Source organism: Protomyctophum parallelum (assembly GCF_964188405.1).
Source record: "Protomyctophum parallelum genome assembly, chromosome: 23".
Lineage (NCBI taxonomy): Eukaryota > Metazoa > Chordata > Actinopteri > Myctophiformes > Myctophidae > Protomyctophum > Protomyctophum parallelum.
This window is the reverse complement of record NC_139715.1, coordinates 15,988,928-16,011,944: the sequence shown is the minus strand read 5'-3', so window position 1 is coordinate 16,011,944 and position 23,017 is coordinate 15,988,928. Positions and strand designations below refer to the sequence as shown.

The 23,017-nt window shown below is 44.6% G+C and overlaps 1 protein-coding gene across 1 annotated transcript in view; it reads left to right on the top strand.

Moving 5' to 3' along the window:
• LOC310854201 (R3H domain-containing protein 1-like) overlaps window positions 1-23,017 on the top strand; it is a 67,490-nt gene that overhangs the window by 10,968 nt on the left and 33,505 nt on the right. Inside the window, exons 2-8 of the mRNA XM_083758740.1 lie at window positions 6,999-7,197; window positions 13,483-13,572; window positions 18,239-18,359; window positions 19,877-19,955; window positions 20,441-20,500; window positions 22,000-22,140; window positions 22,438-22,546. Of these exons, the coding sequence (XP_083614866.1) occupies window positions 7,039-7,197; window positions 13,483-13,572; window positions 18,239-18,359; window positions 19,877-19,955; window positions 20,441-20,500; window positions 22,000-22,140; window positions 22,438-22,546 (759 nt within the window). The 5' untranslated portion in view covers window positions 6,999-7,038. The remainder of the gene's footprint in view (window positions 1-6,998; window positions 7,198-13,482; window positions 13,573-18,238; window positions 18,360-19,876; window positions 19,956-20,440; window positions 20,501-21,999; window positions 22,141-22,437; window positions 22,547-23,017) is intronic.

The window sequence follows — 23,017 nt, the reverse complement described above, 5'->3', positions numbered from 1 at the left end:
CTCCTCAAAATGTCGTAATTGAGACAATTCGACGGCATACATTTAGGATTAGGGGTGCACGATTATGAAATTATCACCGATATCCAATCTTCGATTATTTTTTAGGGTCATATCTGCCGATACCGATTCGGACCGATTCCGATATTATACAGAGGACCACAATGGAAACAACCCTAGGCACTATGGTGCTTGGCCCACAGCCTGTTAACACATGTGCCCTTTTAATCTTTCAAAATGACGACCCAGGGTGCCCACTTTTTAGACCCACTTTTTGCCTTTTTGCCTCTTTTTTTTACCAAGACGTCCACAGACGTCCTGGGCACTACATGCGGTAATTCATAGGACGTCTGTGGACGTCTTGGGCACAAAATGTGTTTTAATAAAGTATTCAATCAATCAATAAATAGCCTACACTCTTTTCCAAGTGTCTGTTTTCACAACTGAATGAGATGAGTACACAAATTAAATGTAGAAAAATGTAAACATCATATTTGATTTAACTTTTGTTCTAGACTAGAGGTACTTTAAATAATCGGGATTATTTTGAGACCGGTCCGATAACGATATGGCATTTTTATGGCCGATATGGACCATTCCGATTATGCTACAGATTATATCGTGCAAGACGCACATCCCTACTTACGATACATCCAGGTTTTACTTTGTATGTCTTAACTCGCCAAAATCAGCCATAACACAGTGTAAATGGGGAAGCAACAGAGAGATCGACATTTGGCGAATAATCTTCCATCGCTCCGCCGAAGAGGAAGGAGGTCTACCATTTTGGGGATTTGGATACAACTCCATTTGTATCACACACACCACAACATCATCTGTCAAACCTGAGTGCACTCCCGGGCTGGCAGCAGTTTGAGGTTTTATAAAAAAGGGCTGATTTATAGAGCAAAGCGGGGCGTCCCAGTTGACCTTTCTGGCTTCATCCTCAGCCCTGTGGGAGATGGGGGACAGGCCTGGCACCCACTGGGTGTCACACACTGAGAAGGAGAGATTAGATGAAATGACAGAGATATGGCACACAATAAGACGCGCAGGGGTAATGCCAGTGGTTATCTATCATTTATGATTCCTTAGGGGGGAGGGGGGGGGTGCATGCGTGCGTGCTCAGCAAATAAAGGTTGGTTAAAACAAAGTTCTGCTATCGCCCGGGGAAGCATAGCCTAATTATTAGTAGAAGATGGAAGATAAAGAAGGGAAAAAAAACAGTGCTTATTGACTATCGCTGTTTTAAAATTGCCAGTGGCTGCATTTTTTTGCACATGTCGATAAAATAACTAATCCTACAGTGTCCAGAAACCAAGGCTTGCAAATTGAGATGAAAAAAACAAACTTCAAAATTATATTTAAAATTAGTAACTGCTATGCATTAGTGTCTTATTTGTTTTTTTTTACCCCATTTATTTTATTTTCTCCTCATGCCAGAAAAAGCAACAGTAAGCTAGGTTCACGTCTGATGCAATGGGGGATATTTACATCATTATTGCAATATCCAGCCCGGAAAACATGTCTATCTTCATTTTTCGTTTATTTCTTTTTTTCACCTCCTAACTCTGTCATTGACTGTCGGTACAGTAGGTTCCTCAGAGCTCTGTCAGGTGCAGCTTGTATTGCCCATTTGCCGTGTATGAAATCTACACAATGCGACAGATGGATAGATCTTATAGATCTGCCATATTTTGTAATAGTTTGCTAGGGCTAAGCAACGCAAAATAATGTTCAGTGCGTGCGTGTACAGTACTTCAACTTAAAGTTGAACGTCCTTTTAAGTTGGATATTAGTAAATAAAAACATTCTTCCCCTGAATCCCAGGAGGGCGGGACTAAAGAGTTGGGTGGAGAGTAGAAGAAGTAGAAGGGGGGCCATACTAGGACTTGCTGGCTGCATTTCTATGCCACCAAGTTCCGTCTGAGGACTTCCAATAGAGCCAACGTTATCATCCCTCGCCGCTCTCTGAATTCCTAATGCCTGGTTTTTACGAGGTTGGCAGGGTGCCGCCTCCTCCCGCCTCCACTCTCATCCCTGTGCTCATCCATTATTTATGGCACATTGGCACGCATGCCCCCCCCCCCCCCCCCCCCCCCCGCCGCACACACACACACAGGCCTTCATTCTCGCCACCCTAAATCAATACACACACTTGCACGCATACAGAAGTGAGTGTACCATGTTGTACACGCACCCACGCACAGTCTCTCAATCGACACATTGACGCATGCACACGCTGTCGTTCTATCGGTGCCATAATCATCTCCAACCATGTGAGACGATAACGATACACGACAGACCCTCTTGCTGTACACGTCGGTGACATGCGTTCGCTCACACACACACACACACACACACACACACACACACACACACACGTGTGTGTGTGTGTGTGTGTGTATATGTATATATATATATACACACACACACACACACACACACACACTTTAACAAATATACACTATACACCCTTTTCACATTTGCTGACACCTCAACTGCAAAGTCCCATAAGGTCATATGGTCTCTGTCTCGGCTTTATGCCCTCTGACCTCTCGCACCAACCCACCCATACGCACACACAAACCCTATCCCCCCCCCTCAACCCCCTGGGCTGACGGGTCAGCAAGAGCCACATTCAGGCTCGCTCGAGACCCCCAGGCCAGCATTCTGAATTCTGATCAGCTGAACAGGAAGGCCCAGCTAAGCTCACCAGTCACATTGCCACCACAGACCCACACGCCTCAGTCGGACATCTCCCTCGCCAGTCCCACCTCTGCCAACACCACCAGCTACAACGGGTTCAATGTCTTCAAGACCAAGCGAGTCCGGGTTACATTACAAAAAATACAGGTGCATTAAAATACTATATAAAATGCATTCACATCACCTCCGGCTTGGCTCCAACAAACGCAACTGAGCATCTGAGTCTGACGTCATTTACGCATCAGGTTCCGAATTCTCATAGGCGTGTTTAACCCATTCTGACCGGGCACCCATTTTGGTGTCAGCATCATGTTATGCTTTAGCTATTTAAAAATAGCAGATCTACAAGCTCATATCGCGCCACCGAGTGGCGCGATACGAGCTTGTAGGTCTGCTATTTTTGAAAAATCGAAGAACGACTGACATTTTTAGAATCTGATCTCAGGTCAGAATGGGTTAATCAGACCAGTGTGTGTCCAGTGGAAACCTCGTATGAATCTGATCTCAGGTCAGAATGGGTTAATATCACGGTATTTGAGAACTGTGCGCCATAAATAAGCAAATGAGCCTGGCTGGCGGAGGCTTGACTCATATGGATATGAAGCATCAACTGACGGCGAGAAATCGGCTAACGTTAATGCCGCCGATTTAATTAACATTTTGACAGAAACGGAAGTATCGGAACCGATTCGGAGCCACCTCCCTGGCAACATCGCCGGGACAGTTTGGTTACTTTTGTACCACAATTCTTATGAGACGATTCTAAGATTACCAATGTTATTTTCAATAGAGAAAATGCGTGACCATGGAAGGAGTGAAGTCAGGACTTGGGTACGTTGGAGCGTGTAGGGAAGCTGGACGGGGTAGGGTGATCTCTGTCCCCACACTACACACTCCTACAGGTTGGAGCGTGTAGGGAAGCTGGACGGGGTAGGGTGATCTCTGTCCCCACACTACACACTCCTACAGGTTGGAGGCTGTAGGGAAGCTGGACGGGGTAGGGTGATCTCTGTCCCCACACTACACACTCCTACAGGTTCCTCAGCACCAGTGGTGGATAGTCACGTTTACTTAAGTACTGTACTTTTCCAACACTTTTACTTCTACCACTCCACTACATCTCAGAGGGAAATGGTATACTTTTACTCCACTACATTTATTTGAAAACTTGAGTTACTAGTTGCTTTGTAGATTGTACATTATTATTACAAAACATACAGTAACCACTTCAATCTTATATACATTTCAGCTCACAATGCGACGCGTTGTGAGCTTGATCTGCTATTTTCATTTGAAAACCTGAAACGGGACATTGTGCATAATGTCTACTTTGACTTTTAGTACTTTAAGTACATTTTGCCAATATCAGTGACACAAGCTGATATGATCATTTGATGAAGCGCGCTGCTTTTTAAAATTTGAAATGGAACACATACAGAAAACCGAGGAAAAATGCGAATGCTATAATGCTTGCCTCGGCCGAATAAATCTGGAATTTTGCATCTCATTCAATGTGCATCACCTTTATTCTTGTATCTTTTTTGCTCTCCCCAAGGCCCAAGCACCATGTTTATAAGATGAGACCAAATCGACTTCACTCATTTCAGTTGCATTCGGTAGCCAGGTTGATAATGTATTTTTCAATAAGAGAAAGATGAAACTGTGACACATCAAGGCCTAAAGGTATATTGAAGACAAGCGGCTAGACTAGACTCAGCTGTCTCTTGATAAAACGTTGTGTGCAGCGGCATAAATGATTCAGTGAGGGAGCAAACACTTCCCAGAGCCCAGTGCTTGGGAAATATACTTCCAGCATCCCATATGTTAAATGGCTTCACACCAGAGACCAACCGACTGAGACGCACGCACGCACACACGCATCAAAACGTCAGTAAATATTCAAAGGATCGGACTCGGGAGTATTAAGCTGTTTTCCCCTCCAAATGCAAAATCGGTCGCTGTCACTTTTGCGCGGAGACACTGACAAGTCATTGAAAATTCATTGACTCTCTCCCGCGGCGGCAGAGCCTGCCTGAAGCGGCGCTAACCGCAACCACGGCCTTGGAAAAAAAGGGGAAAGCGCGGCCGTGCGAGGTATACATCTGGTTGCTCGGGAGAGCGAGTGGAGCAGACCTCAGAAGTCAATTAGTCTGACATGAAGGGATCGGTCGTTTTTTTTCCGGAGCGTATCAGCTCTCTCTCGCTCTGCTGTCTCAGCTCCGGTGGGACCGAGATAAACAATCAGGGTTCCAGCCAGTCGGTTTGCTACACAGACGCGTTCAGATAGGCTAACTCCTACAATCACTGCTGGACGAACAGGCTAAAGCCACCATACCTAGGGCTGTGTTACACAGCACGCACACACAAAGGCTGAGCCATGGGAAGAACAATTGACACATTATTGCACGCACACGTGCACACACACACACACACACACACACGAGACTGGGAAACTGGGAAGAATTATGGACACATTATTTGACATAGCACTACTATAGTGTATACTATACGCATAGTTTCATAGATGATTCTTGATGACTACTTTTTATTAATTTGATGTATTATCAGATGTTGCTTACTGTAAATCGCTCTGGATTAAGAGCGTCTGCTAAATGCCTAAACTGTAAATTGTATCACAATGCACACGCACACACATACACGTGCAGGGCCCCGTCAGTGCTGCACATCCACTTTTGAGGTGTGCGTGTGAAGTGAATCTGATGAGCCCGGCTCTAATTAACCCATTAATCATACCTTTCAGATGCCAGATGTCTCCCCATCCTCCTCCCCATTCCTTTCTGCCTGCGCACATGGTTCTCGCCACACACGGGACCTGCTAACCGCATAATTAGGGTCCAGGGGCAGGGCGGGCCCCGCGCCTCGGCACAGCGAGGTCTCGCCGCTTTACACAGTGTTACTAGTTTACACACACGTTTTTTTGAGTGGTGCAACCACTCCTATAGACAGCCATGTGTGTCCCTGCTGGCTGGCTGTGTCCCTGGGTCTGAGCACGGAAATAGCATATTTTCACCACAACAGTGTCACTGTTGCGCAGCCTAACACACACACACAGAGAGGCCAGGGAGGAGAGCTTGTACAGTAAAGTATATATACAGTACAGTACAGCACAAGTACAGTACAGCACCACTCACTTCGTTCCAAGTTTTCTTTTCCGGGATAGCAGAGGTCAACCTTTCGGATTTTTAACACTTGTCGAAACCACCAGGTGATTGTTTGGGGGTTTTTTGGGGGGGGAGATGGGATCTGGACTCGAACCTGCGGCACGCTGTAAAGCTGGCTTAATACCAGCCAGGGTGTCTGGACCGCTGAGCCACGGCCCCATGCAGGCCCACTATTTTGTATTCACTCTGGTAGCTGAGTGAATAGATGGAGCTGCTGAGGCCAGAAATCAGGAACGCGTTATATCCCTGCCTCGCGTCAGGTTCACACAAGGCGCCATTGGTGCAGTTGTTGAACGCTGGACTGCAGACGGCAAAGCTGGACTTGCATATATGTAGTGCAATGTCAAACTGTATCATACATTATGAGGATTGTAAAAATGTATATATTTACAGCTTGCATCTAATCAGGGACACTAGTAGAATGCAATGAATGTGTTGGTGCACATGCAGTAAAATGTGGAGTATTAAAGATTTTTTGCTGTGTAGGCTGGAAAACGAGCGATAGTTTGTGTCCCCAGGAATGGAGTTGAGCAGCACTGCAGTAGAGAGATAGGGATTCTTATTATTATAACATAGCGCACTCACATCAATTACAGTTCTGCAGCTCTCTGATGCCATGAGTTTTAAAAATTGTATTCATCGTTCTATCACATACCCAAGAGCAGTGGTTCCCAAAGTGTGGTCTGGGGACCCCCAGGGGTCCTTGAGGGGGTTCCAGGGGGTCCCCAGCTAAATGATAGTTTGGAACCAAATGGACCCTTATGGGACTGTAACTCTGAGTTATATTAACATTGCTTTTACGATATAAATTGGGGTCCCAGAGATAGAAATGCCATCGGTGTCCGTAGACTAATGCATGTCAAACCGGGGGTCCTTGAAATGAAACGGGTTGAGAGTCACGACTAGAGCCGTGAATATGGGAGCCCTGGCATATCCCTTCAAATGGGGGGTCCGCGGGCTAATTAGTGTCAATTTGGGGGGTCCTTGACATGGAAAAGTTTGGGAACCATTGCCCAAGAGTGTGCCTTTTGTTTTTTCCTCGACAAAAATAAACCCTCTCAAGCGTTGAATCAGTTGATGTGATCCCTCTTTGTCTTTTTATTCGACCAGGTTCCCAGTGTTCACCAGCGTCTCCCGGTGAGATTTTCCGATGACGATGACGGACGCCGCGGCCCCCGCAGAAGCGACGAGGGTTTGCGTCGAGGCCGCCAACGTGGCGGTGGCGCCCAGAGAGCGCTCGGAGACACTCGAGGTGACCCCGCCGCCGAGAGAGGAGCACGGCGGCGGCGGCGCAGACGACAAGACGCAGGTAAATAACCTCTATTAAAAAACCAACACCTCAGCCCTTTTCAGCCTCAGGCTTTAATCCATGCAGACCTGGAATGCATCTGTGTCACTTTTAGCTTTTAACTACCTTTAACCATTGTGTTGTACTTTAGCTGTTGGAGAAATAACAGATCTACAAGCTCATAGCGCGGCCCTCTTTTTTTATATCGTGAAAATGTTTTAACTCAAATCGTTCATTTATTATATTACATATATTACATAAATAAATATAAATAAATGTATTATATGCCAATTACATATAATACATTTGGGGTCTTTGACATGAAAAGGTTTGAGCACCACGGATGTAGAAACATCAGAAAACTGTTCTACAAAGACATTTGTAGAATCGGGTCCTCGGGTCTTAATGGGTTAATTTAAGCATTTGGACCCGTTTTTCTTTTCCTTCTTGTTTTTGTGTGGGAGGAGGGGGTTCAATTTGTTCCATTCCAAATCTGTACCGAAGGCACAGTTCACGTGATAATAAGAGAGGGCATTGCTTCTTAATTGCTTTTTCCCCCCTTCTTTTAGATGGATTGGATATTAGCCACTCTGGAATAATGTATTCTAAGAATGGCTGGATTTATCAAACAGGCAAGCCTTGTATCTGGCTGGATAGTGTATGTGGTGTGGTGATTGAATATTGGAGTCAGTCCGGTTTGACTAATCGAGTGCAAGGAGCCTAATGAAGAATATATTGGGCGAGAAATATGTTTTAAAGAGCGAGAGAGATAGAGAAATAGGCATTCAGTCAGAGAATTTCCCTCAAACATTTCCTTGACCTGGCTGCCATCTGATTAAGATTGTCATGTTGGGACAGGAAATGGAATCTTTTAATGGCATGATCTTTTTTTTTTTGAGAGAGAGAGAGACAGAGAGAGAGAGAGAGAGACAGAGAGAGAAAAGAGGACAATTAAGGGTTTAGGGAGGGAGGCTGGACAACACAGGTCGGAGCCCCTTTTGAAAACCAGCAGGTCACACAGTTACGTGGTACAGACAACTTTTCACCAAGCAGGATACAATACATCTATCTTGTATCACATAAACCATATTATATTTAAACCAGGCATCCGCCTGGGTGACGGCAGACTGCTGGGCATGGGGGGTCAGATCAACATATGGAATGAATTCTGTACTGGCCATATATGGAGATCTAAGGGTGGCAGGGTGTCTTGAGTGTACAGGGTTTGATGAGGGCCCAGGTAGGGCCGGGCCTTAATTTTAGGGCCTGTTGAGAACTCTAGTTTTTCACCGGCTGCCGGGCGCGGCTGCACTAATAACTTTGTCATATATTCAAATACATTATTTTGTCCCGTTTTCCCTTGTATTCATAATACAAATATATTGCCATATGGGGAGGAAAGAGATTTAACCGTTGGACCAGTTTACGGATATAGGATGGAGGCCAAGCCAGGCTGTTTGGACAGACGCAAGGAGCAGCAGAGAGAGAGAGAGAGACAGAGAGAGAGAGACATAGAGAAAGGGAGAGGGAGGGATGGAGTCAGGCAGGCAGATAATCTGGAGCCCAGAATCCTGGCTTATGTATGTACTTCCTGTGTCTGTCACCATGTGGACCGGAAAGACAGCAGCATGAGGGAACAGCGGGGGACCCCCCAAGACAAGATGGAGACATGATGGAGGGGGGGGGGGGGGGGGGGGGAGGGGAGAGAGAGAGAGGGGGGGAGAGAGAGGGGGAGGGAGAGAGAGAGGGGGGGGAGGGGGGAGGGGGGAGAGAGAGGGGGAGAGAGAGAGTGCGTCTGTAAAAGGAGAGCGAGTGAGTGAACTGTAAAGTTCTACATTCCATTTTTCACGTGTACAATTAATTTATGTTTGATTATCATCCATATGTGTGCTGACATGTAACACTGTAATATAATGACATTACGGGCAACATGTTATGTCCTGTATTCCTATCTATATATTTAATTGAATTTGAGAGAGAGAGAGAGAGAGAGAACAGGCTGAGAGGTCAGAGAGAGAGATATGCGTGTGTGTGTGTGTGTGTGTGTGTGTGTGTGTGTGTGTGTGTGTGTGTGTGTGTGTGTGTGTGTGCGTGTGCGTGCGCGTACATATGTGATGGATGAGACCAAAAGAGAATCAGAGATAGAGAGAGCAGCGAGAAAAACGAGACATGGGCTAGACCGTTGATAAAATGGAGAGATCGCAAACGAGAAAAATGAGTCGATAGAGAGAGAGAGAAAAAGGTGGGGTTTGTGGGGCGGGGGGCTAGAGTAAAAAAGGGGCTGAAAACAGGTATAGTCCTAGAGAGCAGGGGGAGAGAAAGAGGTGTGTGAAAGAGAGACAAAGGGGGAGAGACGGGGATGCAGAAAACGGAGAGAAATTTGTAAGTATTTGGGCAAAAATAGCCGATCTACAAGATCAAGATCATAGCGATCATAGCCGCTTGTAGATCTGCTATTTTAGAAAATGTGTGAAAGAGAGGGAGAAAAGGAGAGAGACAATAGGTTATAGGGAGAGAGAGAGAGAGGGCTGGAGAGCGACGGAGTCTGGGTGACTTTGCCACCATCTGCCTGCAGCGCTGTCCTCTGCGGCAGCAAAGGTGGCTGCCTGCTTCTGCTGACTTCAGCCCTTTCTCCTCTCCTCTCCTCTCCTCTCCTCTCCTCTCCTCTCCTCTCCTCTCCTCTCCTCTCCTCTCCTCTCCTCTCCTCTCCTCTCCTCTCCTCTCCTCTCCTCTCCTCTCCTCTCCTCTCCTCTCTTATCTCCTCCATGGCATTGTTCTCTCCTGCACACCGCCTGCCCTCGACACTCAATTAGCTGGCCTGCCACTTGGCCCCCGCCCTCTCCACGTCCATACGACCCAACATCGGGGACAAGGGGATGCGTGCGTGCGTGCGTGCGTGCGTGCGTGCGTGCGTGCGTGCGTGCGTGCGTCAGAGAAAGAGAGCGACGGTGATGTATTAGCAAGGATTTGGGGGCGGCTACAGCTAGCAGTGGAAAATGTGCGAGCACACACAAGGTTGATTTAAAAAAATGTTTTATTTGGGTGTTATCTGCAGCCGTCCAGGCCAGGGGTGGAGGTGGAGGAGGAGGGGCACAGGGTGGCGTGTGTCCTTCGGTGTGTGTAGAGGGCAGGGTGGAAGGACGTGTGCGCGCGCGTGTGAGAGACGTGTTGTATTCCGACTGGAATGGTTCCTGGCAGAGACCCCACCCACCCACCCAGCCCCTCCTCCTCCTCCTGACGCCTATACCCACTGACACACTCTGTGTGTTTGCACGCACACACACACATTTAAACACACACACGCATGCATGCACGGTCTCTCTCCCTCTGTCTCTCTCTCTCGTGCGCGCACGCGAGCGTAACATAAACTCATGCGCATTCTCTCTGAACACACTTGAATACACACTCATACACACACACAGAGACGCATACAGTAAGCCGGTGGTGCGTGAAGTGAAGTCATGCAGGAGCATTGGAGCTGTCTCATGCGCTGTTGGCTGCTGCTCTCTGCCTGCCTTCCTTCCCCCCGTGACGCTTTCTCACAGAGCCAGGGGTTCCGATCCGCATGACCTATAGCGCAGAACGAACGGCCCGACACAGTTTGAGCACTAAACCTTGAACGCATGCAGGCAGCGCTCTCTAAAAACTGACCCAAAAAAAGCCTTTTCAGCCGAAAAGGCTTGGAGTTTTTTTTTATTACGTCTGAAAGCTGAGAAAGCATGCTCGCGTGCGTGTGTGTGTGTGTGAGAAAGAGAGAGAGAGAGATGGGACAGCTTTCTGTAACAGCCCTGTTTCAATTATTGTGAAATTGTCCACTACCTGGAAAAGGACCTGTGTGATGCTGGAAACATTATGTTATACTTTAGCTCGAGTGCCGCGCTACGAGCTTGTAGATCTGCTATTCTTTTTTAATTGTGAAAATGTGGCGCAAATCTTTGAATATATATTATTAGCAAACGTTTTTAACTTTTAACTTAACTATCTTTGCTTCTGGGGGGGTCCCTGGAACAACATATTATCAGATGGGGGTCCGCAGCCAAATACAGATAATTCTGGGGGTCCTTGACATGAAAAAAGTTGAGCATCACTGACACAGAAACATAGGTTTTTCAGAAAGCTGTCAGGATTTAGAAGCAATTTTTTTAGAATCTTTTAATCTGTCTTTTTTTTATAATTTATTTTTGTTGTCTGTTCTTTGCTTGTTCGTGAAGCCGTGCTTAGAAAAATCCATACATTTATCAGGGGCAGTGGTTCATTGCGGACAAATGCGGGCATTTTGTATTGGTGTGTGCAGGAAAAAGGCGTGAATTATTAATTCCAGCCGCAGCACACACATCTTGAATACGTTATTTTTGTCAAGTTTATATATCAGATTCAGTGCTGCTATCTAAAAAATCCCATATCGGCTAGCCTTTTCGTGCGTGCGTCTGTGTGTGCGTGCGTGTGTGTGTTACTACTTGTGAGGGCCAATTAATGTAGAATTTGAGAAGGAGACATTGTGAGGACCATTTAACTGCTCCTCCTCACAAGAGAATGATGGTTGCTTTATTTCGTGTTGCACCACACGTGTTTGTCAGCTTGTAGGCTGATTGTGTGTGTGTGTGTGTGTGTGTGTGTGTGTGTGTGTCCGCGTGCGTGCTCCTTTTATAATGGCAGAAGAAGGCAGGGAAGTTCAGCATGTTTGTAGCATGTTTGTAGCAAATTGTTCCGAATTTCCAGAGCCTCTTGTTCAGTGTGTGGGAAATCTAGGCCAGTCATGTTTAATTCAACGCGCTCCATTCAGCCATTTTCTCCCCTTCTCTTGTGTTTTTTTCCCCTACTCATCCCTCCCCCGTGAACCCCCCCCCCCCCCCCCTACCTGCGCAACAACCCTCGGACAGCCTGTGAAGTTCTCAAAGGTACGCTTAAAACCTAATTTACACTTCGTTGTGCGAGGCGCGCGTCGCCCTCTAGAAAATAATTGATCCTCAATGCAGCCTTTTCGCAGCATGCCAAAATGCCATTTTGACGGGTAAACACAGCTGACGTTAATGACATTAGTCGCGGGTGTGCTTCACTTCGGTGCCGAGTGCCAGCAAAGACAGCTCCTGTACAGTTAAGCCATGCTGGCACCATGCAGTGACTCCCAAACGAAACACACCAGCGTAAGCTATATTATAAGTATACAGTTTCTGTATACTTGCATTGGGGTGTTCAGAGCTTGAATCTTAGTTTTTAATTGTGTCTTGTCTCCTAGGCCGTAGGGTACCGTCCTACCCTCCCCTAGGGTAGGTACACAAAAAATATGCAGTGATCCTGGTCTCTAAACTGCCTTCCCCTGGCCAGCCAGGAACTGGTTGGAATAACATGCTACCGATACGTCCAACCGGGGAAACTCCCTCCTGGCAGGTGAGAAGAAGCAGCTTGGACGCTCATGCATTGAAGGAAGCATGAGGTCAGTCCGTTGCTCTCCCCAGGTTGGCGGAGGGTGTGTAGAGCCCAGGATCACATTAGATAATTGACACTGGGTGAAAATGGGTTGCAAAATCGTGGGATAAAGATTTAGAAGGGGGGAAAAAAGGAAGAAGAAATATAGTTGCAGTTCTGAATTACTGAATGAAACTCTCAAGGCTCTTGTTTCTCATTCATGTTACTCTTGGAAGCACAATCAGTTTTTATTGGCTGATTGAAACACAGATTTAGATGTCGCTGTCCCTGTCTTCTACATTCACACTTAACACACTTAACACAGTATAGGACATATAGAAATAAATACTACTACATCGATAGATTTTAGTTGAATCACTTATTTTATACATTCATACTTTAATATCTACAAGTTCAACGCAAGCTACAATGCTTGGTATTTCTAGATGTCATTTACAGTATGCTGCCCGGTTTGGAGAACATTAAGTGACAGTAATTGATCTTTCTTATTTTTGGTTTTACCCACCACAACTTTCTCACACATTATCTACAATGGTAGCCAACAGGTGAACGGCCTGCTTGAATATGTCGGATCCCTTATTGCCTTCCCCTTTCATTGTATTTACTCCTAAAATGATATTGTCATGTCAATGGAGATTCGCTTTCAATATTGTATTGTGCAGATGGGATTCTGTTTATTACCATTGTGAATTTTTAATAACCCGTGTTTTGTCTTCCGTCTGTACTCGGCCTTGCTTTTGTTTGACAATGTGTGTTGAAGATATTATAGAGAATATATGTTGTGTGTGTGTGTGTGTGTGTGTGTGTGTGTGTGTGCGTGTGCGTGTGCGTGTGCGTGTGCGTGTGCGTGCGTGCTTGTGTGTGTGTTATCATGCTCAGTCCAGCACCAAACTGAAGTTAATGCGGAGCCTGGCAGTCTGTGAGGAGTCTCCACCTGCTACTACCCCTGAGTCAATAGAAGCACTTCAGGTAAAGATACAGAACTCTTGGTGGTTACACATGATGCAAGGAGAGCTACTTCTAAAACAAATGGGGGGCTGTCTTTGTACTTGTGAGAAACGGTGAAGCATGCCGATGCAGTCTTCATTTTAACCGCATTACAAGCTATTGACACTGGAGACAGACGGATAGGTAATCCGTATCTGGCAGGCTAACCAAACATTTAAAATGGATTTGGCTTTTTTCCTTTTTTTACACATGGTAAGGCTCTGTGTGAAGTTATTTTTTTTCTTCTATATGTTCATGTACAGTACATAGTGTACATATCTGTTCTACCTCTAGAGCCAGACCTATACACTGTACAGTATGAGACATTATTTGCATTATTACTTTTTTCCCAACATCAGGGTCCATTTGGTTTCATTTTACGCTCTCAAGAGTTAAATTATTGTTAAACATCTGAAATACTTAATTTACAAGAAGTCTACACAATTAGAAAATGTAGAAGAATTGATATTTTGATCAATGTTTGCCTGTTATCTCTCCTTAATACAGCAAAGAATTGTGGACAAAAACAATCTTTAGTTGTGGGTGAGACAGACTAAACCTCATCAAATGCTGAATAAATAGTGGGCCCTGGTATCAAAATGGCTGAAAACCACTGGGTTTTATAATGACATATTGGGCATGTCATTATAATGCAACACGTCGTGAGCTTCTAGTTTAGCTTTGTTTGAATTGTCCTTTTGTCTCACGTTGTTGTTTCTACGTTTTTCCACGAGAATTGGAATTGATTTGGCACGTTTAGAGTTTTGCGGTTGAAGCATCAGAAATCGGTTGGCTTAGGAGTAAAAATAAATAAATCACACCTGTGTGAACTGAGCGGTACAGGCACCTCAAGACATACTTTTTGTAAGCGAAATACTATCGTTTAGATATATCAGACGCAAACCAAGCTTGTTTTTGGCCAAAAGAATCCGAGAAGAAGCTGTGTCGCCATAGAAAGCATAAGCCAGCGGATTTTCCATTTCCGGTTTGAGACGTTTTTTTTCTTCACCAGAACGAAACGGGAGTAATATGAGAGGAAACTGGACGCAGCTGATCACCGTAATCAATTGTTATTTAAAAAGGCGTGATAAGGCGCCGAGGTACTTACGAAAATAGGCGTCAAAAGGTGAAGTTGGCGACGGGTCAGTTAAAGAAATAAGGGGTCGTAATCTGTGAACTCAGATCTGACAGAAGGCAGCCTGTGTCTCATACACTATGTGGTTCCTAGGTCCTGCAGCAAGGATTTTGTTACCTAAATCAGTTCTCTCCCTCTTTTTTTTATGTTGAGTCTTTGGGCAATGTTCCAAATCCCTCCATTCCAACCCATTAGTGAAGGAAAGTGTTGCTATTACATGGCTCTCTCTGCAAAGACCCAATTTGAACACACACACAGTTACATGAAAGCAACACACATGCGCACACAGCCCGCAGCTTCAATGTGTAGTTCGATGCACGTGCGTACGCACACACACACGCACAGAGACATGCACACAGCCCACAGCTTGAATACACACATTTATATGCAAGTGAACGCATTTAGGCTACACACAGCTGTAACTTGAACACACAGTTACATCCAAATATGCTTACTGTGTATGTACAGACACACATGCATGCATGCACGCGCATACGCACGCACATACGCATGCACACACATGTACACCAGGTGAGTCAGCTGTGATCACCCGCTACACATTAAACCTGTGAGGGTTCATTTTATTCTGAGAGATTGTGCGAACGGAGTCATGGACCCTTTGGCACTCAGGTATTTCACAAATTCACAGTGTACACTGTGTGTGTGTGTGTGTGTGTGTGTGTGTGTGTGTGTGTGTGTGTGTGTGTGTGTGTGTGTGTGTGCGCTCACACGATGTCGTTTATTGCTGCCATCAATCATGTGAAGGAAATTACAATTTCCACATGTCAGCCGTGCAGAGCTATGGAGCACACTTAATTGAATAGGCCCCGATATTTCCCCGGCTGCTGTTATTGGGGTGGGACGGGGGGTCCAGCTGTCTCAGAGGAGCACTACTATATGTGGCAAAAGCTAGTCTATAGATTGAACAGACAAAACGGTTAGACTGCACTGTATGCCAGTGAGTTCAGCCCCGACTTATGCTGTAAATGGTTGTCGCACACAGGAAATGGCCGATATACAAGCGACACCAGTGAGTCTCTGCATAGCTTAAGTGGGACACTACTAGAGGACAGGTCATGGGGTCACCAAAAATCAGTCGGGTTCATCTCGTTCCGATGCAAAGGTGACCGACTTTTGGCCTGAGGGAAGGGGGTGATCAAAATTAGTTGGGTTCATAACTTCATATTGCATTGTAATCCAGCTAGTAGCTTTCGAGATTTGTTGTTCGGGACGGGTGCAGTACTTAGTTTAGAGTAGACAGTACTTAGTTTAGACTATTCATTTGGTTAGACCAGTCATTAGTCCTACAACTACAACCTATCTCAAACCCTCACCCTAACCCTAACCTCCCACAGGGCAGCACACCTAAACCTAACCTTAAATGTCTAACCAATGACCAGTCTAAACTAAGTATTCACCCCGTTCGGGACAAAAGTGCTGGATGCCTATATTGAGTTGACATCGTCACCCTTCCAGCTAAAAGCACGTATAGGCCAACAATATCCATATACTGTATACCAGTGATGATCTATCTGTCATTGCTCCACTCTATAAACTCTATAAACTGTTCCGACAGCTTGTTAACGGAATATCAGAGCATGTGACGATGTTTGTCCCATTCGGGTGTTTTGTGGAAGTGCTGTAATTGGATGTCAGGAATCCAACGAAGCACACCCAGATGCTTTAGCGATGCCAAACACAGCTGTACGTCGTCAGCCTGCCGGCGTCCATCTGACGTGGAGCTATACCAGCCATGCATTCCCTACTCCTCTTCATAGACACACACACACACATACAGTACACAACACACGCACATGCACACACAGACACACACACACACACACACACACACACGCACATACAGTACACAACACACGCACGTGCACACACAGTCACACATACTGTACAGTACACAACACACACACGTGCACACACACACACACACATACTGTACACACACATACAAACTGTCCTTGGTTGATTGTAATCCGTGGGAGGTTTATGTCTCTGATGTCTTGGTTCAGTGGGCAGACGGTTAGGAAATGTAGCTCAGTCTCTACCTCGTTTTGTGTGCAGTGGGTGAGACACTCTTTCTTTCGCATTTTCTTTCTTCAAGCCATGCTGCCAATACAGTACAAAACACGCTCCCTCTCACTCCTGCTGTTGTCCTGCTCATGGTCAGATCTGAGCATTCCAGACAGAGTATATATATAAAGGACAAGGCGATGATTTTGCTTGTGAAATGTGAATTGTATTCGCACAAAGAAGGCCAACTGCTGTATGTTCACATAATGCGGCAGAACAAGGAATTTGACATTCTGAATTGCTCTCTGATGCATTCGTTGTATTACTGTATTAAACGCAAAAGTTAAATACAGCAATAAAAGATAAAAAGGTATTAACCAGAAGAATAACATATAGAACAAGTAAATGGCATAGGATATACAAATATAAGGAATAGTGTCAGACCAACTGTAAGCATTGTGAGCAGTATGTTTCTGGGAGCCAAATGTGCTGCCTTGTTTAATTTTGTGCTCAAATTAATCTCTCATTCAGGTGCTTAATAAAAAAACAAACTAATCTGTTGGTTTAATTGCCATAGTGATTTGGAATTAATGTATGCGGGAGGATTACCACTGGCAGGCCTTATTTTTTGGTCATAAATCAGTCGGGTTTTATTAAGTGGCTCTTTGCGTTTCCCTGTTTGCTCATGGTTTTTTTCTCGAATTAACCTTAAAAACCCTGGGCAAGATCACAGAGAAATAGATGCATAATTCCTACCGCTCAAACTTTAATGGCTGCATGTCCCTTTGTCATTCCAATCCCAACAGCAATTCTTTGGAAAATGCTGACACTTTACTTTGCCCATGAAGCGATGTGGGTCTATGTATACAGTCGTTACCCGTAGAAGTGATTTGTACCGCATGTCTACAAGCTTGCAGATCGGCTATTTTTGTCAAAGAGATTTTGTGTAGAGGAGGGTAGGGGAAAAGGAGCATATTATTTAACAGGGATGCTCCGCTATGGACATTCTTGGCCGATACCGATGGTATGGTAAAACAGCAATGGTAAAATAGCAATTTAGCCGATACTGATGGTGATATAATTATGTTTATTTCGTTTTTGCTGTTTTTATTTCCCCTTTTTGTGCCAGGGAAACAAATACCTTGTATCTTCAATACAATAAATAAATGTTCAGAATCTAAAGATTGGTAGACTGCAGATAACCAACACACCAACATAGCCAACGCAAAATATATGCTTATCAATAACAAATAAACATCGCCTACTGCCATCGGTTAATGTCAGCTTTATTTGCCGATACCTATATTGACCGCTAACGGCAAATATCGTACGATACCGATATGTGGCCGATTATATTGTATATCGCATCCCTAGTATTTAAGTGTTAATTGGTTAACAAAAACGACAGGCTGTTTTCACACACACACACACACAAACACACAACTGATATTTTTCCTGTTTCGTTTTTCTTCCCCTCTCTCTGGGCAGGATGTATTTTGCCTCCAGACCTGCCAGCCGTTTGACAAAGAGGAATGGTCCACCAAGGACGAAACGGAGAAAGAAAATGCTTACGACACTGTGGACAAGCCAAGAAAGATGCTGTCTAGAGGTGAGCGGGCATGGATGCGTTCAGAGACTAGTGGGGCTTGGCTACTATTATACTGTCGGGTGGAAACCCTGTATGTACGATATTGTTCTTGTTTTTCCCTTTTTTTTTAACTAAAATTGTGAAAATAGCTGACAGCTGGCGCATTAATTTATGGTAAAAACATTACAAATATATTAAATATGGAGATACAAGGTTTCTGCCCAACAGTAACATCCTGTAAAATAATGTAATGCTGCTTCATGTTGCCTTTTAAGATCATTGTATTTTTGTTATTGTGTATTGTTTGTATTCTGCATTCTGAATTAAGAGTCCATCACGAACATCAGTGAAGTGAATTTGCCGCCAATGCCACAGAGCTGACTTCCTGCAATAATATTAGTAATAATGGATTTTATTTATAACGCAGAATCTCAAAGTGCTACCTGTAGCTCCCTGCAGCCTTCTAGCACAGCGGGTTTCAACCTTTTTCATATCAAGGTCCATTATTTATTCGGCTTTTGAGCCACGGATCATCATTTGATGAGATTTAGACTTGCAGACTCAAAACGAAAGAATTGTGTTGTCGTTGGATAAGATTTTGTCCACAATTTCATGCTGTATTGATGTTGGTACCGTAGGAGAGACAACAGGTAAACGTTGAAAGAACAATTATTATTATTATCCAGAACCACCCCAAAAAGGCCTCTGCCCGGGCTCTGGACAGGGGCCTCTGTCCAGTGTCCATACTGTATATGGAGCTGGCCTGTTCTGACATCATTTTGACGTCTGCATAGACTCCATATTTGGGCATGCCTGACAAAGAACTCCATATATGGGCATAAAAGGGACACAAAATATCTGGGTGGGGCATCCATTTCCAACTTGCATCGTTCCAAGTAGGTCAGTGCCCAACGGTCACCGCTGTAGAGGCTCCAACGGGCACCGCTCTATAATTATTATTTTTAAGCGAACATCTTTAACTCAGATCTTTGCTTCTGGAGATCCCTGGCGCAAAACATTTTTGAGATGGGGGTCCTCAGCCAAATACAGATCATTTTGGGGGTCCTTGACATGAAAAAAATCTCACCCGTCACTGTGAAGTGACGGGCGCTAATATATTAAAGTCTAACTCATGTTGATTAGGTAATGTAAAACAAACGGTGCCAACACAAACATTAAACGCCATTTACAATAAAGAGACAATATGAAGTAATGAGGCACATTATGACATACATTTTCCCTTCATTGTCAATGGTGTTTACAAAACAAACATTGAATTAAAGCTTTGTTTAGGAGAGGCTGGCGCCTCAAAAATCACACCTGTGTGAAGTGAGGGGCGCTCTTATCATTGTACATCATCTTGACGTCCATTCTCCATTCATTGTCAATGGGAATTTAATTTTTGTTTAAGGCGAAAATCTACACTAGCTGAATATAGCACAAACACTAAAAGCTGGACATAGGAGGGGCTATCCCTCCTCAAAAAGATCAGGAGAAAATAAAGAAAAATAAGACTTCACTTGTGATCTTGGTTTAAGATTCCAGTCAAGACTACACCGACTCCACTGGCATCGATCTGCATGAGTTCCTGGTGAACACATTGAAGAACAACCCCAGGTGTGTTATACACACACACACACACACACACACGCACACACACTGCCTTGGGGTAATACCAACGTAGGCTACTATTGCTAGGCTAGTAGGCTGCTACCAGTCAGGAGACACTTATTAAGATTTTATGAAGCATTGATTCTGTGTGCGTGCGTGCATGTGATCTATCAGTGGTCTTATCCTATGAGACCCCCTTCCAAGTTTTCTAGAACATTGGGTGAGTTTTTTTGGTTTTTTTAAAGAAAAAAATACAAACTAATGCACATGGGTACTGTAGGAACATGACCTTTTGTTGTATTGGGATTGCATAATGATGAGAAATGAAAAAATAATATTTTGGCACAGTTGTGTTTAATGTAAAGTTTTCCATCTCACCTTTGCAGATACCATTCCCCCCAAATTCCTTTGATGTGTTTGATTCCTGCGTGCGTGCGTGTGAGAAATGCAAATACCCGTGCCTTTATTCATCATGTATACTTTATTTCTAGGGATCGAATAATGCTACTGAAATTGGAACAGGACATACTGGACTTCATCAGCAATAACGAGTAAGGATTAACATATATTTGTATTAAAATGTCACTGGCTTTTATAAGACTCACTTGTGAAAAATAAGCGACCAAAAGATCAGCCATATAACGTAAACATTTGGAAAGCCTATATACAACGTCCTTGTACATATATAGCAACATTTCTTATGTTTTGAATTGAAAAAAATCTTAGGATTAGGATTTATAAACCGTTTTTAACCCATTCAGGACGGGAACCCCTTTTGGTGTTTATATTGTACCAAAAGTAAAAGTACTCATTATGCAGAATGTCCCATTTCAAGTATTCAAAATATTTTGAAATAGCAGATCTACAAGCAACGCATTGGGACTTTGTGAGCTTGTAGGTCGGCTATTTTCAAATTATTTAAATTAATATGGACTGAAGTGCTTAATGTTTTGTAATAATAATCTAAATGTACAATGGAACTAGTAAGAAAAGTTTTCAAATAATTGTTGAGTTGAAGTAAAAGTACCTCAACATTGTACCTACTGTAAGTGTAAAGTCAAAGTCGTACGATTAGTCACACACGTTACCGCACCGCAGTGAAATCTGTTCTCCGCATCGGACCCATCTCTTGGAGCGGTGAGCCGCAGCGTGCGCCGCGATTGGGAATCATTAGTTGATTTGACCCCCAATCCAACCTATTGATGCTGAGTGCCATGCAGCAGGGAGGCATTGGGTCCCATTTTCACAGTCTTTGGGTATGTGACCCGGGCCAGGGATCGAACCCCCGACCTCCCAGTCTCAGGGCGGACACTCTAACCACAAGGCCACTGTCTGGTATACAGTACTGTGTACGTAGGTGCAGTACTTGAGTAAATGTTCTTAGTTACTTTCCACCACTGCAACGTGGTGTAATGTGAGAAGAATACTGCGAAACAGTCTGAGCATCGCGACAGTTCAGGCAGTCAAGCTGCTCCCCACGCTCAGTCACCCTCCCATCTCTCCTAGCAGAATGCCACTCACTGCATGCGACATGCTCAGAATACGTTTCGGCACCTTTTCTGCAGCCTACTCCTCCATCCACCTTTTTTTTGTTCTTTGTCGGTTAATTGCATGGATTTGTTCTGTGGATTGTGTTGTTTTATTTGTGTATCTTGAAACCCATTCTGGGCAGGAACCCCTTTTGGTGTTTTAAGCATTATGTTATACTTTAGCTATTGGAAAAATAGCAGATCTACAAACTCGGTGCCGCGCTACGAGCTTGTAGATCTGCTATTTTTGCAAAATCGTGAAAATGTGACGCAGATCTTTGAATATATATTCTTTCAGAGCGAACATTTTTAACTCAAATCGTTGCTTCTGCGGGGTCCCTGGTACAACATATTTTCAGATGGGGTCGGCGGCCAATTACATATAATCTTGGGGGTCCTTGACATGAAAATGTTTGAGAACCACTGACATAGAAACAGAGGTTTTTCAGAAAACTGTCATGATTTAGAAGACATTTGTAGACATTTTACACTGACTGGCCAAGCACTTTTCTCCGCTCTAGAAGCCAGAAGAGGAAGTTCCCTCCCATGACCTCCTACCACAGGATGCTGCTGCACCGAGTGGCCGCCTACTTCGGCATGGACCACAACGTGGACCCCAGCGGCAAGTGTGTGATCATCAACAAGACGGCCAGCAGCAGGATGTGAGTCAACTACCTTCTTTCACTGACAAAAACTAAGCTATGATGACTTAGGGCCCATTCATACTCCTATTTTACCCCTGTAGTGCCGAAATGATTTCGGCTCGTCAGAAATTTTCAGTAGCACCGAAGAGCCGACTTTAGCACGGTACTATAAATGAGTATTTATGCTGCTACAAAGTAAACTCAGGATTGTACTGCGCATACAGTCTGCAGCTACAGCTGTCTATTAGCGTCTGTTTGAGCAAAGATGCCGTGAAAACTAGCTGTAACCACCTCCTCCTCCCCCACGCACGGCAGACCCGATCAGAAGTTCTCCGAGCACATCACAGATGACAGGGTGGACGATTTCCAGAAACGCTACATTCTCAAACGTGAAAACTCCAGCTTTGATCGCCAAGACAGTGTGGTGGGTGTTTGTTAGTTTACTCTCCCTCCCTCCCTCTCTCTCCCTCTCTCTCGTTCCCCCTCTCTTTCCCCAAGCTGTCATTTCCTTCTTCCTCTCCGACATGTTTGTGAGAGCGAGACATGTTTGTGAGAGTGGGACAATCTGTGTGTGTGTGTGTGTTTGTGAATATATATGATCTCCTCAGATCTGCATGAGTGTGACAGATGACAGGATCAAATCAGTAGGGGCAGGAAGAGGAACATGTGGAATTGCAGTGGCTTTATAGCAACGGAATATTTTTCACGCGACGTGTGCTCAGCTCGGGGTTTGAACGTCATGCTAAAACCGGGAAATGGGGAAACAACTATGTCACGTTTTTTTTTTTTAATACCTGCGTTGCGACACATTATCCGAGTGGTTGTACCACATGGGGTCTAATTCTAATGCCTGACAGCAAGTTGTCGATTTCACTCCCGGCTGCCAGACCATTTC